The sequence below is a fragment of the Mastigoproctus giganteus genome, chromosome 10 (genome assembly GCF_048544385.1).
Source record: "Mastigoproctus giganteus isolate SK-2022 chromosome 10, ASM4854438v1, whole genome shotgun sequence".
NCBI lineage: Eukaryota > Metazoa > Arthropoda > Arachnida > Uropygi > Thelyphonidae > Mastigoproctus > Mastigoproctus giganteus.
Window position 1 is genome coordinate 191,469,337 of NC_143584.1, and position 27,527 is coordinate 191,496,863.

The 27,527-nt window shown below is 37.6% G+C and overlaps 1 protein-coding gene across 2 annotated transcripts in view; it reads right to left on the reverse strand.

Annotated features, from left to right (window-relative positions):
• Pgk (phosphoglycerate kinase) overlaps positions 1–27,527 on the reverse strand; it is a 110,043-nt gene that overhangs the window by 8,406 nt on the left and 74,110 nt on the right. For both annotated transcript variants that reach the window (XM_090383477.1, XM_090383478.1), the window contains exons 6-10: positions 26,702–26,821; positions 26,487–26,601; positions 22,614–22,793; positions 17,650–17,726; positions 4,518–4,618 (exon numbers count right to left, since the gene is read on the reverse strand). In XM_090383477.1, the coding sequence (XP_090239603.1) occupies positions 4,518–4,618; positions 17,650–17,726; positions 22,614–22,793; positions 26,487–26,601; positions 26,702–26,821 (593 nt within the window). The remainder of the gene's footprint in view (positions 1–4,517; positions 4,619–17,649; positions 17,727–22,613; positions 22,794–26,486; positions 26,602–26,701; positions 26,822–27,527) is intronic.

Consider the following 27,527-nt stretch of genomic DNA (forward strand, 5'->3'; position numbering starts at 1 on the left):
AACCTTCAAATTCCTTCATTTGCACTAACCTTCAAATTCCTTCATTTGCACTAACCTTCAAATTCCTTCATTTGCACTAACCTTCAAATTCCTTCATTTGCACTAACCTTCAAAGAACAAGTGAATACTAGACTGTTAAATACAAATTTAACATCTCACTCTAGAATTTCTCTATGGTTAGAATAACCTTTATATAAACCTGTTTGGCAAGCTGCCAGCATATTGATAAATACCGTTAACCTTCTAGTGCACTTGCTGATATTTAGCTCACAAGCATGATAATTCCCAAGGGAGGAGTTACCTGTTAGCAGGTATCTGGGTGCCTGAGGCCCCACTGAAAAAAAAAAAAAAAAGAATCTGATTTTCCAGTCAAGTGTAATTCATTGTGCATGTTTTCAAAGGGTATCTCTGATCTGCTATAAAAATTGACTTTTAATTGATACAGTAATTAACAAGAAAACTGCTGAATTACCAGTCGAAATGAAGATGCTGTAAAGAATTGACAAGAAATAGTTTTAAAGCTGTTTGTTTACAGCCTCATAAGGCACTGCAAAAGCAAAAATTAGAGTAGGAGCGTGTTATAGGCCTAATGACTCGAATGAGTACAATGAACAATTGTACAGAGAAATAGAGTGGGCTAGTAAATCGGAATGTCTTATAATGGGGGATTTTAACTTCCCAGATATTGACTGGAACTTGTGGATTGGTCACTCACACACTAGTCAGACTTTTGTGGATTTATTGGATGATTGTTTTCTGCAGCAGCATGTTCGAGAGGCAACCAGAGAAAGTAATACTCTTGATCTGGTTATCAGCAGTGATCATTCATGTATTAGGAATTTGCAGATAAAAGAACCACTAGGTGGCAGTGATCATAGTGTACTGACGTGGGATTTACTTAAAGATTTAATTACCATCAGGGGTAAAGGAAAAGGTTTTTGCTTCCGTAAAGGCGAGTACAGTGGTCTCCGACAGTTTTTAAATTCTGTACAGTGGGATCAACTGATGATGTTACCAACAGTAAATTCTAAGTGGGAAGCATTCAAGGAATTTATCGTGGGTGCTACTAAAAGTTTCATACCTATTAAGAAATATTGTTCAAGGTTTAGGCCTAAATGGTTGTCAAATGAACTAATGAGACTCGTAACAGAGAAGAAAAATGCATGGGATGCATATAAATTATCAAGTGACTCAGAAGCCTATGGCAGATATAAGTTAATCTGTAATCAGGTCACAAAGGAGGTTCGGCAGGCGAAGGCAGATTACGAGAAATCCTTGGCAAAAGATGCTAAGAAAAACAGCAAGGATTTCTTTACTTATATAAACTCTAAAAGGAAGGGGATGAATCTGATTCGTCCACTTGACATCGATGGTTCGACTGTTGATGATCCTGCTCAGATAGCAAACAAACTGAATGAGTATTTTGCATCTACGTTCACACGTGAGGAATTATTAAGGTTTGAAAATGGCAGAAGGTTATCAAATTGTAGCAGGGTGCTTAATGATCTTGTAATAACTGAGAGCAAAGTGGAAGAGAAATAGTTGAAGTTAAACGTAAGAAAAGCACCTGGGGTGGATGGGATCTATCCAGTCATATTAAAGGAGGCGGCAAAGCAACTAAGCAAACCCTTAGCCATAATTATGAGAGCATCCTTGGACTCAGGGGAGGTTCCCACGGACTGGAGATGTACAAATGTATCCCCAATTCACAAAGGGGGATCGAAGGGTGACACGAGTAATTACAGACCAGTTAGTTTAACTTCTGTTCAGGGTAAAATAATGGAGTCGCTGGTTAAAGATCCATTGCAGGATCATCTAGACAAGACTGCAGCAATAATTCAGACACAGCATGGGTTTGTTAAGGGAAAGTCTTGTCTGACAAATTTGATAGGATATTATGATGGGGTTACAAAGGAACTGGATGCAAAAAATAATTTCGATATCATATATTTGGATTTCAGGAAAGCTTTTGACACTGTTGCGCATGGAAGACTATTGTACAAATTGGAGCAGAATGGTATTAAGGGTAAGTTGCTACAATGGATAAAAGGGTGGTTAAGTGCGAGAAGACAGAGGGTGGTAATCAATGAGTGCTGCTCTTCTTGGACTAATGTTATTAGTGGAGTCCCACAGGGTTCGGTGTTAGGGCCTCTGTTGTTTTGTATATTTATCAATGATATTGATGAAGGTATATCAGGCTTAATGTCGAAGTTTGCAGATGATACAAAGGTTGGCAGGGTTGTTAATGGCAGTGTGCTACTGCAACAAGATCTAGATAATTTGGGCAGATGGGCTAAGAAGTGGCAACTGAAGTTTAACCTTGACAAATGCAAAGTACTGCATATGGGTAGAGAAGTAACCCCAGAGAAACGTACCAACTGTGTGGTACTACACTTAAGGTGGTAGAAAATGAAAAAGACCTGGGAGTAATTGTGCAGTCAGATATGAAGTTCTCTGAGCAATGCAGACAGGCTGCCAGGGCAGGTCATGGGGTTTGGTCAATGATATATAGGAATTTTGCTAGCAGGGAAAAGGAGGTGATTATCCCTCTGTATAAGGCAATGGTCAGGCCACGCCTTGAGTACTGCGTGCAGGTCTGGAGGCCTCATTTTAGGAAGGATGTAGATTTACTTGAGCATGTACAGAGAAGGGCAACAAGATTGGTGATGGGAATGAAGGGATCCTCTTACCAAGAGAGGCTTAAGTTCTGCAAATTGCAGTGGCTGGAGACTAGGCACCTGTGCGGTGCCTAGTCTCCATCTGATTGAGGTATATAAGGCCTTGAATGGGTTGAGCACGCTGAATTCTGATGGGATCTTTCCACTTGTTCAGATTACGAACATAAGGGGGCATAAATTCAAATTAAGAAAAGACAGATGTAGAATAGATGTGCGGAAATTTGCCTTTAGCCAGCGGGTGGTTAATTGCTGGAACAAACTTCCATCTGTCGTTGTGGAAGTTGATAGGTTGAATAAATTTAAGGAGGAACTGGACAGGCATTTGGAGGGAATGGTGTGATTTTTTTTTTTTTTTTTTGTTTTTTGGCTGATGCTGCATAAGCTCATACATTTGCTTTCTTGTATCACATGCCACTACTACTATCTGCAATTGTAGGTAGCAAAACAAGTTCGGAGATACCTTACACCTTTGTTTGGTAGTCATAGCAAACTTCAAAAACTTATACAAATACTACAAGCTCTTATATATTGTCTAACTAAAGAATATACATGCAATTAGTTGCAAATGTGCATTTTCCACTTAACTTAGCAAGGTCCAAATCAGATAAACTTGTAAGTTGGCACTATATGCATGTGACTAAAATTATGACTATTTACACCTTTGTATAGAAAAATTAACATTTGATCCTCAACTGCAAAAATACTGAGATACTTGAGCATGAGTTGAGAAATTTCAGACATTTTCAAAATCGAAAATACAAGGTCACCTTATATATGGGGTATGTCAAGTTTTACTTACAGAGAAAAATTAACTTAATTGTTAAATGTTACCAGGAAAAATCCATCTTGTTCTCAGCTCTTGATAGAGAGTGTTGCATAGCTTACTACGTATATACTCACTACTAATGCAGTGTTTTATAGAACAAACTAGGTTAACAGTCTTACATTTCTCAACTTTTATGATTGTATTTGTTGTAGCAGAGTAGTTAGAAATTGAGATTAAAGTGCCTTTGTTTTAATCAGAAATGTGGTAGATAGTACTGATACCCACATAAAACCAGTTTTATTAATTATTTCATAAAAGAGTTGCTTAAGGTTACCATTAGCAATTAACATAAATATTCCACTCGTTTACTGTCAAAAAAGGGTTTTGGATCAAGTAGTTTCACACACTTCACTCATTTTGTTATGGTGAAATATACAAAACCAACATCAGTGGCTATGCCCTCAAAGCACATCTAATATTAACTTATACAAGGGTCAATTTTTTTTTCTGACTTTTCATGGCATAGATACTCGATTACAATTATCTATGCTACATCACCAAAATGAGTATTTTTTATTAATGTCTGTTATAATATTTCTTAAGAAGCAAGTTATGACTTTCTCTCTCACACACAAATCAAAACTTGCAGAAAATTAATAATTATCTCTAATGAGATTAACAGTCAAGCACAGAAACAGTACTAAGTTTCTGGGAGTTCTCCAGCAAGCAATTTTAATTGTTTTCAATTAATTGAACCCAGACTTCTACAAACAAGTGAAAAACCCACTATATTGCCATAGTGACTGCTGTTTTTGGTTCACTACTCATGCGTGTTCACACATGCACACAATGCACTTTTGATACATTAATTGGTATTTTCGTTGAGTGAAAATTTTTCATTTATAGAGATTAATGCCCATATCCTACAGCAGTTCTATCACTTCTCATGTTTCTTGCTCTGTGCCCAGATCAAACAAAGATATCCTATTTGGATTAGAAAGTAGTTAGTAATTCTTTGTTTCTTCACATGCGCACCTATTAAACAGAATCTGTAAAGATATTTCAATGCTCACCAATAATTGTTGTTGCACCTTTCTTTGTAACTTCAACAACCTGATCCATCACAGTTTTAGTTCCTGCAGCAAATTTGTCCATTTCAAATACACCGACTGGGCTGAAAAGAATGAGGTCACAATTAAAGATGATATAATTTTATTATTTTATTATTATTTACTATCAGCTTTAACAGTGTTTTCACTTTTGTTGTAATTTCACACTTGTCAACTGAGGAAAAAGAATTAGGTACATAACACATATCATAACATATATGATATAGTAAATGCTTCGTGTTCCTTTTAAAGTATAATGTCAAGAATCTCATGCACAAAAATCTAAAGGCAGTAACATAAATCAGATACAGAAATTAATTTCATACCAAGAATGACAAATGTGGTTGGGAAAAAAGAAAGTTCCAAAAATGCTTCAGAATCATGTTTGTGCCTTGTTTAAAAAACTGTTGTGAAAATTCTGATGAACTTTCATTCTAACATAATGACATTCTACCTCATTCTGCAATTGCTATGGGTACCAGTACATAATTAAGAATTCATTTTATGACATAAAATCAATATCACTTGAGAATTAAGTTTTTTGATGGAAGATACATTCTATGAGATAGACAGTAATAAGGATCATTGCAAAATAGTTTGTGCAAACATTCTGCAGACTTTAATAATACGTCAGTGCCAAAGGAAAACAATTCAAACAATTAAAATAGGTTACTAGGTAAACAAAAGAAAAAATATACTATCAATTAATTAAGCCTCTCCAGAGTATATATATAAATTTGTTTTCCTGTGGTCATTTCACATACAATTAAATTATAGCATCTCTTATCACAGAAATTGTTTTGAAATATCTGTTTCTGAAATCAATGTATGCTGTCATCTCTTATTTGTGTTTACGACTTGGAGACAGTTTTAATCGATAGTAGCGTGAAAACAGCATTGATAAACAAAGGAGGAGAATGCAATTGTTAGCTTGCTCTTGTTCAATTTTGGGTTGAAGGAAGCCAAAATTCTCTGACATTCAGATCTAGAAAGTGATGAAATTGAACCAAATGATAAATAAATAGATATAAGAGGTTATTACTTCATTAAAAATAATAACAATAACAATTCATCATCATGAACTTGGTTCGGCTTAGGTCTTTTAAGACCTGTTCCGTTGTAGCTCTTGGGGGTGGTATTCATCTCGCCATCGTTGTCTTGGTCGACCCACCCACCAATTTTGGGATCCGGTCTGGGTTCATTCTTTCTATGTGGCTGATCCATTTTTTCTGATACCGTTTTATGTAATTTACTATGTTATCTACTTTTAATTTCTCACGGATATCTAAATTTCTTTGGTGGTCTAGTCTTGTAAAGCCTAATAATGGTCTTAAAAATCTCATTTGTGGTGCTTCTAGTTTGTGTGCATCTTTCTTATTTATGACCCAAGTTTCACAGCTGTAGAAGAGGGCTGATTTTTAAGTGATGCTGTGCAGTCGTAATTTTGTTTCAATTGTCATTTGTTTTCCAAAGTGGCGTTTAATCGTTCCATTCATTTTAATATATTTTTGTAGTTTAGTGTGGATGTTTTTCCCTTCATTTGATATTAAATTTCCCAAATAGGTGAAGTCAGATATTTGTTCTATTATTTTGTCATCAGTAACAATTTTGACTCTTTGTATGTTTTTCCCACATAATCCCATTGATTTGTTTTTGAGGTGGAGATTTTCATCTCATACTTTTTACCTATTTTATTCAGTTCATTTGCTGCTATCTGTAGTTCATCTTCAGATTTTGCAATTATAACTTGATCATCAGCATATAATATAGTTTGGATTTTATTCCTGTTATTCAACTGTATTCCATTGTTAATTGTTTGTTTCCATTCTTTAATAATTTTATTGATGTAGATATTAAATAAATTTGGTGATAGTCCACATCCTTGTTTGACTCCTTTATTGGTATTAATTGGGTCTGATAGTTGGCCATTAGAATATTTTATGCAGACTTTAGAGCTTTTGAGTTTTTGAGTTTTTATATAGGCTTTGCATCACTTTCCGGAGTTGGGTTGGGATATTTTCTTCACATAGAATCTGCCTAAGTTTTTCCCGGTTTACATCATATGCTTTTTCATAATCAATAAAACAGCAGAAATGTTGGTAGATTGAATTGAAAATAATAATCACAAATTCTTAATTTTTTATGTGACTATTAATGTTGGGCAATCATCAAAATAAGTAGAAATCAATATTTAAAAAGGCATTTGGATAAAAAGTTCTCATTTTTTCCAATTTTTTAAAAATTTCACGAAAAAAATTCACTTCATGGAGCTGGACATCGCAGAAACTGCTGCCATATATACAGGGTGATTCAGGAAGAATAGTAAATATTTTAGGAGGTTACAGTATTGATTCGATAATTCTGAGTAAAAAAGTTCATATAAAATGTGTCCAATTCTCAGTGGATAGGGAAATATTTTTTACAGTTCACAATAAATGTTCGAAAATCCCACCACCAACCTCAATGCACTTTACAACTCTTGTGCTAATATGACGTGTTGTTCTTCTGAGGTTGTCTTGGCATTCCTTTATGAGGGCAGCAGTATCCAAAATGTGAGTGAGCAATGCATCTCTTGTATTCACCTTTTCTTTGTATACTGAGCTTTTCATCCAACCCACAAACAAAAATCTAACGGAGTGAGGTCTGGAGACCTTGGTGGGCAGTGAACAGGACCATCGCAGCCGGCTGATCCATCATTCAGGGAAAGTTCAATTTAGATATTGTATCGCCAGATGGGTATAATGTGCAGGAGCTCAGTCATACTGAAAGTACAAACCAATCCTTGCAGCCAATGGAACATCCTCCAATAGTAGTGGAAGTTCATTTTGCAGAAATTCTAGGTAAATGGCCCCTGTAAGACGATGTAATACAACAGGCCCAATCAACTGATTGTCGATGATGCTCCATGTTACAGAGACGTGATGCTGAAAATTTGTTTCTACGGTGGTATCTGGATGTTTCACCTGACCACCTATGAGTGTTATCGGTGTTGTGCATACCGTCATGGGTGAAAGTAGCTTCATAGCTGAACAGTATTAATAGAATTAATCGGCGATTTAGCATTTACCCACTGAAAAAATTCCAATCGCTGAGTGTCATCTCCTGGTTGAAGGTGTTGCACACGCTGTATGTGAAATGGATACAAGCCGTGCTCACGTAATGTTAGCCATACTCTTGTCTGTGGAACATCGATACACATAGAAATTCTTCGTGTGCTAATAGTAGGACTACGTCCTACCGACTGAAGAATGTGTTCTATTTCATCCACATTTTGTTCATTTGCATGTTCAGAAGAAATATGAGCATTGGGAACTGCACCAGTCTCGCGCAGTTTGGAGTAAACACTAATAAACGCTCCGGAATTCGGTATTCTGTGGTTAGAAAACCACAGACAGTATTCTCTACAAGCAGCAGTAGCACTTCCACTAAAAAAACTGTAGACAAACACCATATCAGCATGTGTGAAGATGTGTGGCATTCATAACAACACTTCTAACACCAAACAACATCAGATTATAATTGCTTCTTGGTCACATCAGATTCAAACAGCTGTATCTCTGTACCCATTAAGAATTGGACACATTTATACGAACTTTTTTACTCAGAATAATCAATACTATAACCTCCCAAAATATTTACTATTCTTCCTGAATCACCCTGTATGTATATACACTGAGCTACCACTTTATTAGGTATACCCCTGTTGTGCACACAAATGGTTTGTCCTGCAATGTTGCAAGTCACATGACCACAGTTGTAGATATAAATGCAACAGAACAATCTTTCTAGTATCAGTTAAGCATACAAACCATTGCAAGAATGGGAGAAAGGAGTGATCTGACTTCGAACGTGGCATGGTAGTAGGTGTAAGACGTGCTGGACAAAGCATCTCTGAAACAGCAGTTCTCCTGAACTTTTCACACACTACAGTTTCAAGGGTGTATCGAGAATGGTGCAACAAACAGAAAACATCCTCTCAATGGCACTCCTGTGGAAGAAAATTGCTTGTTGATGAGAGAGATCAGAGGAGGATGACTGGAATTGTGCCATCAAACAGACGGGCCACAATGGTGCACTTTGTCGTGAATGGGCTACAACAGCTAATGGCCACATCACATACCTTTGTTATCAATGAAGAACAAGAGAGCATGCCTCCTGTGGGCACAGCAACACCAGCACTGGACTATCGAGGATTGGAAAACAGTTGTGGGATTTGGTCTGACAAGTTGAAGTTCCTGGTGCATCGCGTTGATGGAAGGCTCAGAATTTGGTGAAAACAACATAAATCCATGGACCCATCATGTCTGATGACTACTGTGCAAGGTGGTGGGGGCAGTGTTATGATGTGGGGAATGTTTTCTTGGCACACGTTGGGTCCATTGATACCCATAGATTCACGTCTGAATGCCACATCGTACCTAATCATCGTTGCTGACCAAGTGCATCCGCTTGTGTTGACAGTTTATCCTCAGTCAGATGGTTAATTCCAGCAGGATAATGCGCCGGTGCACAAAGCCTGAATCACTATGGAATGGTTCCAGGAACATGACAATGACTTTTCTTTGCTGCAATGGCCCAGTCAGTTCACTGATCTCAATCCTATTGAATATCTATTGAATCTCAAGAAACTGCGTGACACACTCATGTCTGCATGGTACCCCATTCCTGCATAATGTTTTCAGCATCTTGTTCAATCCATGCCTAGACAAATTCAGGCTGTTTTGAAGGCTAAAGGAGGCTCAACACGCTACTAGGTAGGTGTACCTAATAAAGTGGCAGCAAAGTGTGTGTGTGTGTGTGTGTGTGTGTGTGTGTGTGTGTGTGTGTGTGTGTGTGTGTGTGTGTGTGTGTGTATCAGCTTTATAAACCTGCAGTATTATACACATCAAATAAACAGTATCAGAACCCAACATGTTCAAAAATTTTGACAAACTAAACAACGATCAAAAGCCATGGCAAAAGAGTGTCTTGTTATACAAACGACGTCTGATGACAGATATATAAAATTCAAATTTTTTTTATATTGAGGGAAAATTCCAATTTCCTTAACTGTATCACTAGAAAAGAAAAAAATAAAATAAACAGAAAAAAAAAGTCAATCATAATAGCCAAATTTAGGTGGGGAACTAGTAACAAAATAAATCATCTAATAACTAAACTTGCATCAAGGTAACTAAAAACTGGGGGATTTTCTGTACTACTGGACATAATTTTGACAATCCAAATAACAAATAAGCTTTTTTTTTTTTTTTTTTTTTTTTTTGCAACTAGGATTTTTCACATTTTGACAGAAAACACTTTTGCTTTATAGGACTTTTTCCTATAGCAGAAAAAGTACATTTTAAAACTAAAATATGTTGCTCAATTCACAAAATAACTGCAATATTTGCATATTAATTACTAACTTTGATATTTTATTGAACCTTAATTCGTTTTCTCCCAAAACAGAAAACAGGCATAGGGTTCTGACCACCTAACTGCACTCAATCGCCTTACACCTCCTAAAGCAGCCCTCCAACTGCCTACAGTTACTGACAGATAATGTACATCATAATGGGATATTCTGCAGACAATTATATTAGTGGAGCATTAAAAACATTAAGATCATACTAAGTATAATCATAAGTGCTATCTTAATGTAATTCTTAAATCTTATCTTATTGTAACACAAGTATATATTGCTCTCAAAATATGAAAATTATAGGAAATACAGAATATCACAGAACATTTCAAATACACTCATGAGCAAAAATATTATGACCACTTACCTAATAGTATGTTAGACAACCTTTCACCATGTAACTACTTGCACCTGACATGGCATTGACTCCACGAGACCATGGAAGGTATCCTGGATCAACTGAACAGAAGGATGTCCCAGAGTTAGGCAGTAAGGGAAGGTTGACACGGGGATTGGCAAATGTTGCATTCCACTGCATTCCACATTGTTCAATGGGATTAATGTTGGGGGAATTTGACAGCCAGGGAAACACCTAAAATACTTGGACATGATCCTTGAACCATTCCTGCATAATGTGGGCTGATACGGGCATTGCCTTGTTGAAACTCAGTGATGTCCATGAAAACGTCCCCCAAACCATGATACCACCGTCACTGGCCAGTGTTTGTCCAACCGTGAAGTCTGGTTGCAGCTGCTTGTCATCAAATACACATCTGTCTGTCAGCATGATGGAGCTGGAAACTTGATTCAATTAGACCAGGTGACTCTTTTCCAGTCATCCAATGTCCAGGAATGGTGCCCACATGCCCAATGCAGGCAGAAGTATAGATGGCAGTCAGTCAACACTGGCACATGAAGCGATTACCTACTCCGTAGGCCTATCCACAAGTCTGCTGGATAGTGTGCTCAGAAACGTTTCTCTATGTGCTCTGGTCATAGTCCACCATTAATTGAGGGATCACGAGCGGTCTTGTCATGGACAGCATGTGCCAACTGACGTTCACATCAACTGTCAACTAGCGGTGGTCTTCCCATCCCAGCATGTTTTTTTTTTTTTTTTTTTTTTTTTTATAGTTGTTGGCGCATCGGCTTCTGTGGCCATAGTGCACCTCCCAAGGTTAGGCGGGATTCGAACCCGCGACCATCCAACATGTTGGAAGCCCGGTCAGCTCCCAGCATGTTGGATAGTCGTGTGCTCCTTTTTTGGGCTATTCCCACCACACCCTTCACTATGGTGGCCCTCAAATAGCTGAAATGCCTGCGGTTGCTGAGATTGGCCCCACCTTCTCAGCACCACAAATCATTCTCAATTCAAACTCTGTCAGGGTCTTCCCTTCCCCAGTGAACAGACTTCACAGTGATGAACTGCCAAGCATTACTCGTCCAGTCACTATTATATGTTGCACCAGTCAGTGATGTCACATCTAGGTGCTGTGGGATGCATCCACTATGAAGATAGGGCTGGTCATAATGTTTTGACCCATGAGTGTATATAAGAAAAACAGGAAACAATTTTAAAACTATCCAAATAGTAAACTTAACTCCAGCATATGGTGATTTTAAAACTTTTAGATTAAAACTGATTTTCATTCATGTTTTTTTTTTTTTTCCCCAAGTCTTATCTTTTCTTTTTTCACTTAAGTAGAAAACATTCACTAAGAACATTAAGAAATATTTAATTAATGCTTTGCTTCATTTTAGACAATATAGTCTCTAATTTATATTCATTAAGATGAGTTCATTAGTGTTCCCCCCCCCTGCATTGGCAGCTTAGGCCGTAGTAGTTAGTAGTAATAATGGCAAATGATGCAAGAAAACAAGCAAGCTTATATAGCATCAGCCAAAAAAAAAAAAAAAACCATCACAAAGTTCACCTTCCCTGTACCTTCCAAGAATTTGTCTAGTTCTCCTTGAATTTATTCAACAGAGGGACGCCTGTTCCAACAATCAACCACCTGCTGGCTTGAAGGCAAACTTCCACACATCTATCCCCAGCGACCATCTTTCAACTTGAATTTGTCCCCTCATGTAGTATAGTCTGCAAGTGGAAGAATGCCATTAACATTTCATACCTATTAAGAAATATTGTTCAAGGTTTAGGCCTAAATGGTTATCAAATGAACTAATGAGACTCAAGACAGAGACGAAAAACGCATGGGATGCATATAAATTATCAAGCGACTCAGAAGCCTATGGCAGATATAAGCTAGTCTGTAATGAGGTCACAAAGGATGTTAGGCAGGCGAAGGCAGATTACGAGAAATCTTTGGCAAAGGATGCTAAGAAAAACAGCAAAGAGTTCTTTACCTATGTAAACTCTATAAGGAAAGGGATGAATCTGATTGGTCCACTTGATATCGATGGTTCGACTGTTGATGATCCAGCTCAGATAGCAAACAAATTGAATGAGTATTTTGCACCTACATTCACACATGAGGAGTTATTAAGGTTTGAAAATGGCAGAAGGTTATCAAATTGTAGCAGGGTGCTTAATTATTTTGAAATAACTGAGAGCAAAGTGGAGGAGAAATTGTTGAAGTTAAACATAAGAAAGGCACCTGGGGTGGATGGGATCTATCGCGGCAAAGCAACTAAGCAAACCCTTAGCCATAATTATGAGAGCATCCTTCAACTCAGGGGAGGTCCCAACGGACTGGAGTTGTGCAAATGTATCCCCAATTCACAAAGGGGGATCGAAGGGTGGCACGAGTAATTACAGACCAGTTAGTTTAACTTCTGTTCCGGGTAAAATAATGGAGTCATTGGTTAAAGATGCATTGCAGGATCATCTAGACAAGCCTGCAGCAATAATTCAGACACAGCAATGGGTTTGTTAAGGGAAAGTCTTGTCTGACAAATTTGATAGGATATTATGATGTGATTACAAAGGAACTGGATGCAAAAAATTATTTTGATATCATATATTTGGATTTCAGGAAAGCTTTTGACACTGTTGCGCATGGAAGACTATTGTACAAATTGGAGCAGAATGGTATTAAGGGTAAGTTGCTACAATGGATAAAAGGGTGGTTAAGTGTGAGAAGACAGAGGGTGGTAATCAATGAGTGCTGCTCTTCTTGGACTAATGTTATGAGTGGAGTCCCACAGGGTTTGGTGTTGGGTCCATTGTTGTTTTGTATATTTATGAATGATATTGATGAAAGTATATCAGGCTTACTGTCAAAGTTTGCAGATGATACACAGTTTGGCAGGGTTGTTAATGACAGTAATGGCAGTGTGCTACTGCAACAGGATCTAGATAATTTGGACAGATGGGCTAAGAAGTGGCAACTGAAGTTTAACCTTAACAAATGCAAAGTACTGCATATGGGTAGAAGTAACCCCAGAGAAATGTACCAACTGTGTGGTACTACACTTAAGGTGGTAGAAAATGAAAAAGACTTGGGAGTAATTGTGCAGTCAGATATGAAGATTTTTGTGCAATGCCGACAGGCTGCCAGGGCAGATCATGGGGTTTTGTCAATGATATATAAGAATTTTGCTAGCAGGGAAAAGGAGGTGATTGTCCCTCTGTATAAGGCAATGGTCAGGCCATGCCTTGAGTACTGCGTACAGGTCTGGAGGCCTTATTTTAGGAAGGATGTAGATTTGCTTGAGCGTGGCAACAAGATTGGTGAAGGGAATGAAGGGATCCTCTTATCAAGAGAGGCTTAAGTTCTGCAAATTGCAGTGGCTGGAGACTACGTGCCTGCATGGTGATCTGATTGAGGAGTATAAAGCCTTGAATGAGTTGAGCACGCTGAATTCTGATGGGATCCTTCCACTTGTTCAGATTATGAACCTAAGGGGGCATAAATTCAATTTAAGAAAAGACATGTAGAATAGATGTGCGGAAATTTGCCTTTAGCCAGCGGGTGGTTAATTGCAGGAACAAAACTTCCATCTGTCGTTGTGGAAGTTGATAGGTTAAATAAATTTAAGGAGAAACTGGACAGACATTGGAGGGAATGGTGTGATTTTTTTTTTTTTTTTTTTTTTTTTTTGGCTGATGCTGCATAAGCTCATACACTTGCTTCCTTGCATCACATGCCCCTACTAATGCATAGGGGAGATTTTTTTTGGAAAAACTCATTTAATTTCTGGTCTTTCTTTAAACAAAGGGTGTAGTTTCCGCTTACTCAATCCATTCAAAGCTTTAAACACCTCAATCAGATAGCCCCACAGATGGCTAGTCTCGAGATGCTGCAATTTGCAGAACTGAAGTCTTTCTAGGGCACCATTTTGTTCCCTTCACCAGTCTTGCTGCCCTACTCTACACCCGTTCCAGCAGAGCTACATCCTTCCTAATGTGATACCTCCAGCCCTGTATACAGTATTCAAGATGCGGCCTAACCGTGGCCTTATACAAAGGGATAATCACCTCCATATCCCTACTAGCAAAGTTTCTTTATGTCATTGACAAAACTCCATGAGCTGTCCTGGCAATGTGTCTGCACTGTTCAGAAAATTTGATGTCGACTACACCATTACCCCCAGGTCTTTTTCATTCTCCACTATCCTGAGTGTAGTACCACACAGTTGGTAAGTTACATTGGGGTTACTTCTACCCATTTGCAGTACCTTGCATTTGTCAATGTTAAATTTCAACTGCCATTTCTCAGCCCATTAATCAAATTTTCCTAGATCTTGTTGAAGTAGCTCACCTTGATGACTGTCATTAACAACCCTGCCAAACTTTGTATCATCTGCAAACAGACATTTAGCCTGATATAATATTATTGAAAATATTGAAAAAAAAAAAAAAAGCCATTGTTGTTTTCAATATTTTCCAGCACTGAACCCTGGGGAACTCCATTAATAACATTAGTCCATGAAGAGCAGTGCCCATTGATAACCACTCTGTCTTCTTCCACTTAACTATCCCTTCATCCATAGCAGTAACTTGCCCTAAATGCCACATTGCTACAAACTGCAGCAATCTCAACAGCATGGGTTTGTTAAGGGAAAGTCTTGTCTGACCAATTTGATTGGATACTATGATATAATCACAAAAGAACTGGATGCAGGGAATGATTTTGATATCATATATTTGGACCTTAGAAAGGCTTTTGATACTGTTGCACATGGAAGACTGCTACACCAATTGGAGCAGTGCGGCATTGGAGGCAAATTGCTGCTATGGATAAAGGGATGGTTGAGTGGGAGAAGACAGAGTGGTAATCAATGGATACTGCTCTTTGTGGACTAATGCTATTAGTGGAGTTCCCCAAGATTCAGTGTTGGGTCCATTGTTGTTTTCTGTATTTATTAATGATAGTGATGATGGTATATCAGGCTTAATGTCCAAATTTGCAGATGATACAAAGGTCGGCAGGGTTGTTAATGACACTAATGACAGTACGCTGCCGCAACAAGAAAAGTTGAGCAGATGAGCTGAGAGGTGGCAAATGAAACAGAAAACAGCAACCCCAGAGCAACGTATCAACTCTGTGGTACTACACTGACAGTGGTAGAGAATGAAAAGGACCTGGGGGTAATTGTGCAGGCAGATATGAAGTTTTCTGAGCAGTGCAGATGGTCTGCAAGAGTAGCTCATGGCATCTTGTCAATGATATACAGGAATTTTGCTAGCAGGGATAAGGATGTGATTATCCCCTTGTACAAGGTAATGGTCAGGCCACATCTTGAGTACTGTATACAGGTCTGGAGGCCTCATTTTAAGAAGGATGTAGAGCTGGAACGAGTACAGAGAAGGGCAACACAATTAGTGAATGGAACAAAGGGTTGCTCTTACGAAGAAAGGCTCAAGTTTTGCAAATTACAGTGTCTGGAGACTAGGCACTTGTGAGGTGATCTGACTGAGGTGTATAAAGCCTTGAATGGTTTGAGCATGCCCAATGCTGATGAGATTCTTCCTCTTGCTCAGAATAATCGCCTGAAAGGGCATAAATTCAAATTGAGGAAAGACAGTTGTTGGATAGATGTGCGGAAGTTTGCCTTTAGCCAGTGGGCGATTGATTGTTGGAACAAACTTCCAACTATTGTTGTAGAAGTTTATAGCTTAGATTCTAGGCAGAACTAGACAAACATTTGAAGCGAGTGGATGAGTGAAATAAGTAGGGGGGTTTTTTTTTGGGCTGATGCTATATATGCTTGCTTTCTTGTATCATGCGCCTTTACTAATGCATCAAAAGCTTTCCTGAAATCCAAGTATATGATCAAAATTATTTTTTGCATCCAGTTCTGTGGTCACTGCATCATAGTGACCTATCATAGTGGTTAGACAAGACCCCCCCCTTTGACAAATCCATGCTGTGATTGCAGTATAATTGCATATCTGTCATTGTTGTTGTTCTTGGTTTAGGAATTTATTAGGTGCATCAGCAACTATTTCTGATAGTGCGCCAGCATGTCTGTCCAAATGGTCAGGCATGCAATGCAAATGCATTACTTCTTTAACCAGCGATTCCATTATTTTCCCTGGAACAGACGTTAAGCTAACAGGTCTGTAATTACTCATGTCTCCCTTTGATCCTCCTTTATGAATTGGGGATATATTTCCACTTCTCCAGTCCATAGGGACCCCCCCCCCCTCCCTGAATCCACGGATGCTATCATAATTATGGTTAAGGGTTTGCTTATCTCCTTTGCTGCCTCTTAATATATCTGGATAGATTCCATCTGCCCCCGGATGCCTTTTTTATGTCCATCCTCAACTATTTCTCCTCCACTTTCCTTTCAGTTATCACAAACTTTAACGAGGATTTAGCTCCTCGTTAAAGTTTGATAAACTTCTGGCATCCTCTTCCCTAAAGAATACCTCGTGTGAATGTAGATGCAAAATACCTATTCAATTTGTCTGCAACCTGAGCAGAGTCATCAACACTTAACTCAAGTGGCCCAATGTAATTCAACCCTTCCTTCTACTGTTAATAGAAGTCTTTGCTATTTTTCTTTGCATTCTTTGCCAAAGACTTCTCATAATCTGCCTTAGCTTGCCAACCTCATTTGTGACTTGATTACAGACTAATTTATATCCACCATAGGCTTCTGTATCACCTGATAATTTATATGCATCCCACGCACTTTCTCTGCCACATGTCTCAGTAGGCCATCTGACATCCATTTAGGTCTAAACTTTGAACAGTATTCTTCACAGGTATCAAAAGCCTAATAGCTTCTTTGATTACTTCCCTGAATAATTCAAATCAAGAATTATTCACAAAGACTGTCATGTCACATTTGACCCTCGTAATAGACTGCCACTGTTTTTCCTTAATAGTGTTAGTTCTCCATGAACATCAAGGAGTTCATGGAGAACTAACACTATACAGTATGCAAAATAACACTATATTGCATAGTATGTAAAAATATACTATACAATTTATAGTATATTTTTACAGTTCCTCACATAGCTTTTAATCCATTCTATCTGTAATTACAAACCATGAACATGAGTACAGTTCTGTGTAACCATAAAGTTTGTGCTGACATTTTCTTATATTATAATCTTGTATTGTATGAATCACATATACATAACAGTGAGCATAATATATAGCCCAACATAAGACAAAAAATTTCACTTGTTCAATATTCATAAAATAGACAATTTACAAATTAACAACTTTTTTTTTTAAAGTGTTACAAAAAAAAAACAAACAAAAAAAAACTTACCCATTCCATACAATAGTCTTTGCTCTTCCTATCACATCTACAAATTTTTTTGTACTATTTGGTCCACAGTCTAATCCCTTCCAATTAAAAACAGAACAAATTAAGAAAATAAGGTAAGAGAAGCTACAGTTCTACAGAAATTCTAACTTGAAACAAATTGCCTTATAGTAATAAATTCAGATACTCTATTGGACACAACCGCTTAAACCAAAGGTTCCCAAAGTGTGAGGAACCCTTGTTTTCGCGAAGCACTTTTTAAACAAAATATGGACAAACTATCCCACCAATTCACATACGAAGTACCGTATTTCCCCATGTATAAGACGCACCTTAATTTTGGGGCCCGAAATTTGAAAAAAAAAAAAAAATGTATTACATAAAGTTATTATTGAACAAGTTTTATTCATCATAAAATTCATACAACTCATCACTGTCAAAACTCCCATCCATTAGCTTGTTCTCATCTGTGTCTGATGACGAATCACTGTCTTCATATATTGCCTCGTCCTCAGTTCCATCTATGGCATTTGAAATGCCACACTTCTTAAATGACTTGACAACGATCTCAATCTTGATATTATCCCAGGATCTTTTCACCCAGGTACAAACTTCTCCTATAGTTGGTTTTTTCACTCTTCCTGCTGGCGTCAAATTTTCCACAGAAGACATCATCCATTGGTTCCATTCGTCTCTCATGGCAGCTTTGAAGGGTTTGTTAATGCTGACATCAAGTGGTTGGAACTGGGATGTCAAGCCTCCAGGTATGACGGCAAGTTTTGATTTTTTGCTCTGCATCAATCTTCTTTGTATTTTTTGTTATGTGTGCCCTGAACTGATCAAGCACCAATAGGGCAGGTTTGCATAAGAGCCCACCTGGTCTCCTGCTCTGAACTTTCTCAAACCAGATCTTCATCCCATCCTGATCCATCCAACCCTTGTCATGAACGTGGACAACCACTTCTCGAGGAATGTCTTCTTTTGGCATTGTTTTGCGTTTGAAAATCAGCATAGGAGGCAGCTTGGTTCCATCGGCACAACAAGCTAGAACAACTGTATAATGGCTCTTTTCATGTCCACTTGTCTTCACAGTTAGTTTTCACCCCCTTCTTATCAACAGTTCTGTTACTTGGGACATCAAATTGAAGGGGGACTTCGTCCATATTTGCAATCTGTCCCAACTCAAACTGATGTGTCTTCTGACATTGAATGACAAAATGATGAAATTCAAGGACCTTCTGCTCATAGCTTTCAGGAATCTTTTGGGCACGTCTGGTGCATGTATGCATGCTTAGTCCATTCCGTTTCACGAACCTGAAGCACCAATTGTGTCCTCCTTTGAAATCAGTAACTTCTTTTTCATCAGCAATTCTTCTTGCCTCATGCTGAACCAGCTTTGTGGACACAAGAATTCCAATTGCCCTTTGCTCCTCAATCCATATCTTCAATTCCCTCTCTAAATCAGGCCATTTTGCTGACTTGCCTCTCATGGCCTTCTTCCCGTAGCCAGTCTCGGATTGTTTTCTCAGTTGGAGGAGGACCAAACTTACGTTCAGCAGCACAATTTCCATTCACTTTTGCAAACTGGATCACTTAACTTGAATTCAGCACTGTACGAAAATCTTTTCTGAGCCATTTCTGGGCAGAATGTGGCAAAACGTAACCTAATATACCGGTAACAAGCACGAAACAATGAGCGCAAAGACAACAAGCACGAAAAAGCGGGAAATGCAAGTAAAAAAAAAATCTGCAACCACTGTATAAGACGCACCCAGTTTTTAGACCCCAAATTTTTCGAAAAAAGGTGCGTCTTATACATGGGGAAATACGGTATTTGTTTATTTCTTTGAGATTAAATGTATTGAAGTGTGTATATATATATATATATATATATATATATATATATATATATATATATATATTCATAGCTAAATTTTAGGCCAAATCTGTTTGCCTGTGAAATTTATCAAACATTTTAAGGGGGGGGGGGCTCAAGGTATAAAAAGTTTGGGACCCTATGATTTAAACAAAATAATTTGAAAATTACAGGTTTCCCCCCCCCCTTTTATGATTAATAAAAGCCTACTACTATAGTAGATCATTTATCTAAAATTCCAAACAACAAAATACTGACAACCAATATCAGTTTCAGTTCAGGAATTTAACAGTGACTGTCATTACCTCATTTAGCTTGCTATCTATGTTTGCATAATTGTAGAAGTTTGGAAATATATATATACAAGGTGTTTCAATTAAAGGGTACAGGGTCTCTATCTTACTTATTTTTAGGTTTAGGATATTTGATGTCTGGACTTTTGTCATGTTTGGGTTGAAATATTTGAATTAAAATTGGATTAAGTAATACTGTTTCGGTTTTACAGTTTCTAAATTTAAATTTTATCTAATCAACTGCAATTTTCTTAATGGGAAAACTGTTCCCTGCCCTCAGTTTAGTCTGAAAACATTACTGGTATACTTCTGAAATGAATGTAAACTAATTTTAAAGGTGGAGAAGACAATAGTTGCATGTGATGTTCACTCTTCAGTACAATAAATCTACTGCATAGCAGCAATTTGTCAGTTCCCCAACCAAGGACCATTGCACCTCAATCCTTTTTTTTTTTTCCCTTCTCCTTTCATAATAGTATCTTGTACGTTCTTACACTGAAATTGACAGAACTGATACTGCAAAACATCACTGGTTAAAGATGCACTGCAGGATCATCTAGACAAGACTGCAGCAATAATTCAGACACAGCATGGGTTTGTTAAGGGAAAGTCTTGTCTGACAAATTTGATTGCATGTTATGATGTGGTTATAAAGGAACTGGATGCAAAAAATAATTTTGATATCATATATTTGGATTTCAGGAAAGCTTTTGACACTGTTGCGCATGGAAGACTATTGTACAAATTGGAGCAGAATGGTATTAAGGGTAAGTTACTACAATGGATAAAAGGATGGTTAAGTGGGAGAAGACAGAGGGTGGTAATCAATGGGTGCTGCTCTTCGTGGACTAATGTTATTAGTGGAGTCCCACAGGGTCCAGTGTTAGGTCCACTGTTGTTTTGTATATTTATCAATGATATTGATGAAGGTATATCAGATTTAATGTCGAAGTTTGCAGATGATACAAAGGTTGGCAGGGTTGTTAATGACAGTAATGGCAGTGTGCTACTGCAACAGAATCTAGATAATTTGGGCAGATGGGCTAAGAAGTGGCAACTGAAGTTTAACCTTGACAAATGCAAAGTACTGCATATGGGTAGAAGTAACCCCAGAGAAACGTACCAACTGTGTGCTACTATGCTTAAGGTGGTAGAAAATGAAAAAGACCTGGGAGTAATTGTGCAGTCAGATATGAAGTTTTCTGAGCAATGCAGACAGGCTGCCAGGGCAGGTCATGGGGTTTTGTCAATGATATATAGGAATTTTGCTAGCAGGGAGAAGGAGGTGATTGTCCCTCTGTATAAGGCAATGGTCAGGCCACGCCTTGAGTACTGCATACAGGTCTGGAGGCCTCATTTTAGGAAGGATGTAGATTTGCTGGTGCGTGTACAGAGAAGAGCAACAAGACTGGTGAGGGGAATGAAGGGATCCTCTTACCAAGAGAGGCTTAAGTTCTGCAAATTGCAGTGGCTGGAGACTAGGCACCTGTGAAGTGATCTGTTGAGGTGTATAAGGCCTTGAATGGGTTGAGCACGCTGAATTCTGATGGGATCCTTCCACTTGTTCAGATTACGAACCTAAGGGAGCATAAATTCAAATTAAGAAAAGACATGTAGAATAGATGTGTGGAAATTTGCCTTTACCCAGCGGGTGGTTAATTGCTGGAACAAGCTTCCATCTGTCGTTGTGGAAGTTGATAGGTTAAATAAATTTAAGGAGGAACTGGACAGGCATTTGGAGAGAATGGTGTGTGGTTTTTTTTTTTTTTTTTGGCTGATGCTGCATAAGCTCATACACTTGCTTTCTTGCATCACATGCTACTACTACTACTTGCAAAGCAGTTAGAACAGCTGAAATTAGGGCCATTTGTAGCTACCATGTAAACAGAGACAGTTGAAATTTAGTGAAAGTGTGGATGACTCTTTTCTTCGAAAATGACATGAATTTTCGAGATAAAGGATAATCACACTCTCCTAATTCTCTAATAGGATGTTTACGGTAGAAAATAGGTTGACCAGACCCAATGCCTACATCGGGAATATGCCTTAATCTTTGCCAATGGCCGTTGTGTTTGTGTTTATTTGGTTTTTAAGAGCATTAGCAACTAAGGCCATATTGCTCCAGGGATATGTGGTGGTCATTCCCTGACCTTTCCACATCCTCCATATTTGGTGGTCACAGGCTTGAACCCCGGTCTAATCAAGAAGCATGTACTACACACTGCTACTCCTGCCTACCTGGCTACGGAGGCGTCTTGCCAATGGCTGTGGACAGCTGACCAGTAGGACTTCTCGGCATAGTAGAGTATAAGTTCTATAGGTTTTTAGCCATTGCTGACCCACTGCTGGACAAAGGCCTCTCCCAAACTTCCATCTTTTTCTATCCTGCACTGTGGTGGCCAGTTTCCTCCTGCAAGGTTTTACAGCATGATTAAATTGTAAAATGTTTTAACTCTTAATTCGTGGAATTAAAGCCTTTAGCTATTAAAAGCTAAAGGGATTAATGCTTAATCCTTTTAGCTCTTAAATCGTACTTTCTACATCATCAGCTTTATTGCCTAAAAGCCAAAGGGGCGAACAATACGTACCCTGGTATCTTGAAATCAGTTCATTGTATGGAAATTTTCTTCATTATATGGAAACTATTTTCAATGTAATGATCAAGGGGAAATCAAAAAAGTTCACTACACAGAAAATTTCACTATATGGAAGTTCATTAATGAGAGTTCCGACTGTATTTAAATTAATCTTTTTTATAGTCTACTAAAAGTAATTTCAAGTTAATTAAAGTTACATACCATCCAATTAGCAGGAATACCCGATTCTACAGTAGCAGTACCTGTATTGGCATCAGCAGCAAATTTATCTGCTGTGATAAAGTCTTCAGGAAGATGCATCTGAACATTATTCTTCTTAGCTTTCTCCATTAATTCATTTACAATCTCTGCTCCTTTTTTATCAAATAGAGAATTCCCAATCTATAAGAGTAATGCTTAAAATGAGTACATTTCTGAAAAGTTTATAAAAAAAATAAACAAGTACATATAACAAAATAATATATAAAACAATAAAAAAAATAGATCCAAAATAAATACAAGAAAAATTATTACCTGATATCAGTCAGACTTTGGCAGTAATCATGACAATATAGTGGTTTCAACACTTTTCACCTATTTAGAGAGACTTTGGTTTGAATCTCATTGGAGACTGGAAGAATTCTTAAAGGACTCTTAGATCCAAGCTGTAGTTAAACAAGCTCAAACAGAGGGAGTAGTTTTTCCTCTATTTTGGGTTTTTCAGTAAATATTTTGATACAGTTGGGCTCTTTAGTGAGAACTAGATCTAGGATATGAGGGCGAGCAAGTATATTATGTATAGACACAATACACTTGCTGAAAACGTTTTTGCTAATGGCACTGAGGATGAATTAAGGGTTCGGGGAAACTGCTATTTCGGATTTAGGGAAGTTGACAAGATTGGCACAGGTCAGTGGCATGGAAGAGAGTACAAATGTAATTTTGTACACTCTCTCTCTCTCTCTCTCTCTCTCTCTCTCTCTCTCTCTCTCTCTCTCTCTCTCTCTCTCTCTCTCTCTGAAAGTGCTTGTGTCTAACCATTAATAACTTGAAAACCTCAGAGGGAATGTGTAAGAGAAGCAAAATTCATCAGCAGCTGAGAACCATGTAGAAAAATACTTTAAGTAACTATAAGGGGTGCAGTGTTGGCAAAAGCAATACAGTAAAAAACATAAATTTGTCTATACAGTAAAGCGAAGAGTATTGTAAACAAATTAAATGAATTTGAGCTTTTGATCAGGTCAAATAATGCTGATGTCGTTGGGCTCCAAGACGTGATGTCTCTTAGAGATATGAGATGAAGAATTTCATTTTGGTCAATACCACATGTTAAAAAAAGAAAAGAAAAAAATGGAGGGTGGGGAGTAATGCTTCTAATCAAAATCTGCCCAGGGGCAATAAGAATCTACTGAGTCAGATAGAAGATGCAGAAGTTGAGTCAGCGAGCTGTGAAATGACTTGCAATAAAGGGAATATGACAGTGGGGGTATGTTATAGGCTAGCAAGTATGACACTTATCTAGAGTGACTTCAACCTACCTCTTTACAGACTAGAATAAGTGAACTGGAAATACACTATATGGTAACAGGCTTTTTGAACAAACTGAATGATTGCTACTTATCCCAGTATGTCCAAGAGAGTACGAAGGGCTCTAATATCATAGATCTAGTTCTCACTAAGGAGTAGTAATGGGCATAATTGAGAGTCATAATCCATTATAACATTTTAATAATCAATTATATGCAAATTAGGTGATTACAAAATTGATGAGAAGAAAACTGGGAGAGGAAAAACCTAACAGTGGAGGGATTTGATCTGATGTTATATGATCACCATGATCATCGATCTGATGTTATAACATTAGATAAAGTGCTGTTAGCTGTTATCACTCAGCCAATAGTTCTGTTCAGTCATTTTACACACACTAACCAGTCAAAACATGATGACCACCCTCCATGTTTTAAAAATAAGCCATTCCTCCCTGCCTGGAAGCACATGTGTTGTGGTAAGAAACAGTAAATGTAATACTGCAAATTCATGGCACATGATCTGATTGGGCTTCAAAATAGGGATAATTGTCTGGTATCAGTAATTATGGAAACCGTGAATCTTGTGGTCCCTTCATGGATTACTGTAGCTAAGGTGTCCCATGAATGGATGGATACTAGACAGAGCAGCAGCAGCAGTCATTAGACCACTACATTTGTGCCTTGTCAATGGTCATGGTGGATGTAGCCTACCTTTGAAAATGGTAGCCACCCATCACCAACAATGCCTAAAGTTTGCATCTGAAGGGTGTCAGTGGACTACTGACAATTGGAAAAGAGTTGCCTTTTCTGGTGAATCATATTCCTCTCTACATTTGTCACCATACCCTCCATATGGAGGGTATGGTGACAAATGGCAGAGAGGAATCACATTAATGTCCTGGTCCAACAGAAGTAGGCAGGTGGTGGTGGTAATGTTTTGGTATGGGGATGTTTATCTTGGAATCTCATGGAACTCATACCCCTAGACCACACTTTGAATTCCAAAAAATACCTATTCATTGTGATCAAGCACACAAGCCCATCTTTTCAGAAGGCACAAGGGGATGTTCTAGCAGGATTATGCATCCTGCCACATTGCCAGTATTGTGATTTTTCAGGTGAATCTTGGCTGCCAAATTCAGGGATAATTGTCTAGTATCAGTAATTTTGCTGGCTACTTTATCCAAAAAAAACATCCTCAGAGTGAAGGAAGCCACCATTCAGGTCAGTGGGATTATGTGGATCAACAGAGCCAGCATTTGGATCCTCCACCACAGCAGACAATCATATATCTATGGGGGAGAATCCTGGCAACAAGAGGAGGAGGATATAGTCACTTTAGGTACACTGTCCAATCCTGTTTTGACTGGGCAGTGTGTGTGAATGTGTGTGTGTGTGCGTGCGCATGTGTCGATTATGAAAATCACAATAATTGACTGTTGTAGATTTAATAACTGACTAATTTGCATATCAATCATTGATATAATTGGTTACTAATTATTCAATTATATGTATCATCAACTAAGGAAACTGTATCAGAAACTTGAAAATGGAGGAAGAAATAGCAGGCACTGACCACAATGCCATAAAATGGATTATACTCATGTTCTGGGCTTGACAAATTATGAAAGACCCTACTCGCCATACAAAAAAGGGACCCCCCCTACATGGTGTGTTGTTTTTTTTTTTTTTATAGCATAAAGTCCTAATAAAAATAAGAATGACAGTGATGCCGACCAATGTGCCTTAGTGTGGTTCATGTGACTCCAACCATGCATGTGCGCACTACCAGAGACCAGGATGGCATGCCCGTTATCATGGCGGCAGTTATCATTGTTGGTCATTCTTCGGCGTTTGAAGCTGTCTCAAAAACTTCTGTGAATGTTACAATAATATTTTATTATTAAATGTTAATAAAAACATTGTTTTGTCTAGTCTGTAGCTACTTGCGAGCTGGTCATATCTACTTGACCATGGGCGAGCATATTTTCTGAGCTGAGCCTTGCTCATGTATGCGAATGTGCCTGAAAACAAACAATTTAAATTAAAATTTTAATGACATTATGACCAATTCCCTTCAGAATTAACATTCCATATGCTGTATTTTGACTTCACCGATAAAAATAGCTAATTTTACATCCCAGTATACTCTTTCCAAATTACTCATAAATATTCTGATAAAATAACTGACCGCATTAAAATAATCTTTATACTAGGGGGCTTCGCCCCCTACTCGCTGCACTTGCTTCTTTTGATAAAATAAAATACTTACAGAAGCTTTTGACACTGTGTGTCTATTCCTCAGTTATGAATACATAAATACATTATATATGTGAAAATCAAGAATGGTACCAGTTGTTCATGCTAGACAAACATAGCACATGATCATGCTTAAACAGAAGCTTGTTTTACCACAGTAAAACAAGCTTCTGTTACGTATTTTAGTATTAGTTATGTATTACCACGTAACCCACATTTCTCTTCTCTCATTGGCTGAATAAATATCACTAGGCAGAAAATTATTTAAAATATAGAAAGATATATAAATTTATAAATAAAATCTTACCTCCATTCCATTTATTACTTTCAAAAAAGTAAATGCCATTCCTCCAACAATAATCATCTCATTAACTTTGTCCAACATATTCCTAATCAACTGAATTTTATCTTCTACTTTTGACCTACAGAAAATCAAATGTTTCATATACTTAAATATATAAAGTTTCATTTAGCAATGCTTACCTAAATTAATAATAATAACAAAGCCCTAAAGATACATACCCACCCAAAATAGCTAGAAAGGGACGTTCGGGATTCTCAAGAGCTTTAGCAAAATATTGTAACTCTTTTTTTAATAAGAATCCTGATGCTTTTTGTGGAAGATCAACTCCTACCATTGAGCTGAAATATAATTTTAAAATATATCAATGGCACATTAATGGATTAACTAACAAGATATTTATTATCTTAATATTTTGCAAAGGCGTAAAACTTAATTTCAGAAAGGGTTATTATGCTAAAAAAATTAACTTTACTATATACTAATTATACAATGTCTCAAAAAAAAAGCTACTGATCTCTGAATGACAACTGAAGTTATAGCTTAAATATATTATTTTTGCATGTCAAAGAGGATGAGCTCAGTAAAATTCCTGGTAACTTGATGTATGTTTTTTTTTTTTTTTTTTGGAGGCGCAGGGGGGACTGAATGCGTGCCAAGGTTTTGTATTAAACAGTTAATTTAATATATAATTCATCCTGCAGAATGAACAAGGCCCTCAATTAGTAAGTTCCTAATACAAGAAAGGATGCCAAGTACATTAAACATGGGTGTCCAAAAGTTTAGGTAAAATCAAAATCTAAACTAACAAGAAAAATTTTGTGCCTAATGAAATCCTATCAAATCATTCATGCAGGGCTGCATTAATGCTACAGCCAAACCAGCCATAGCAGGGGCCTCATTTTCAGTGTAAATATTTTCTAAAGTATTGCTAAAAATTTCTAATAATAATAATAATAATAGTTTTTATATATATATATTAAAGGAGCCTCAAAGTTAAATTTGGCCAGGGGCCTACTTCATCCTTAATCCAGCCTTGCATTCATG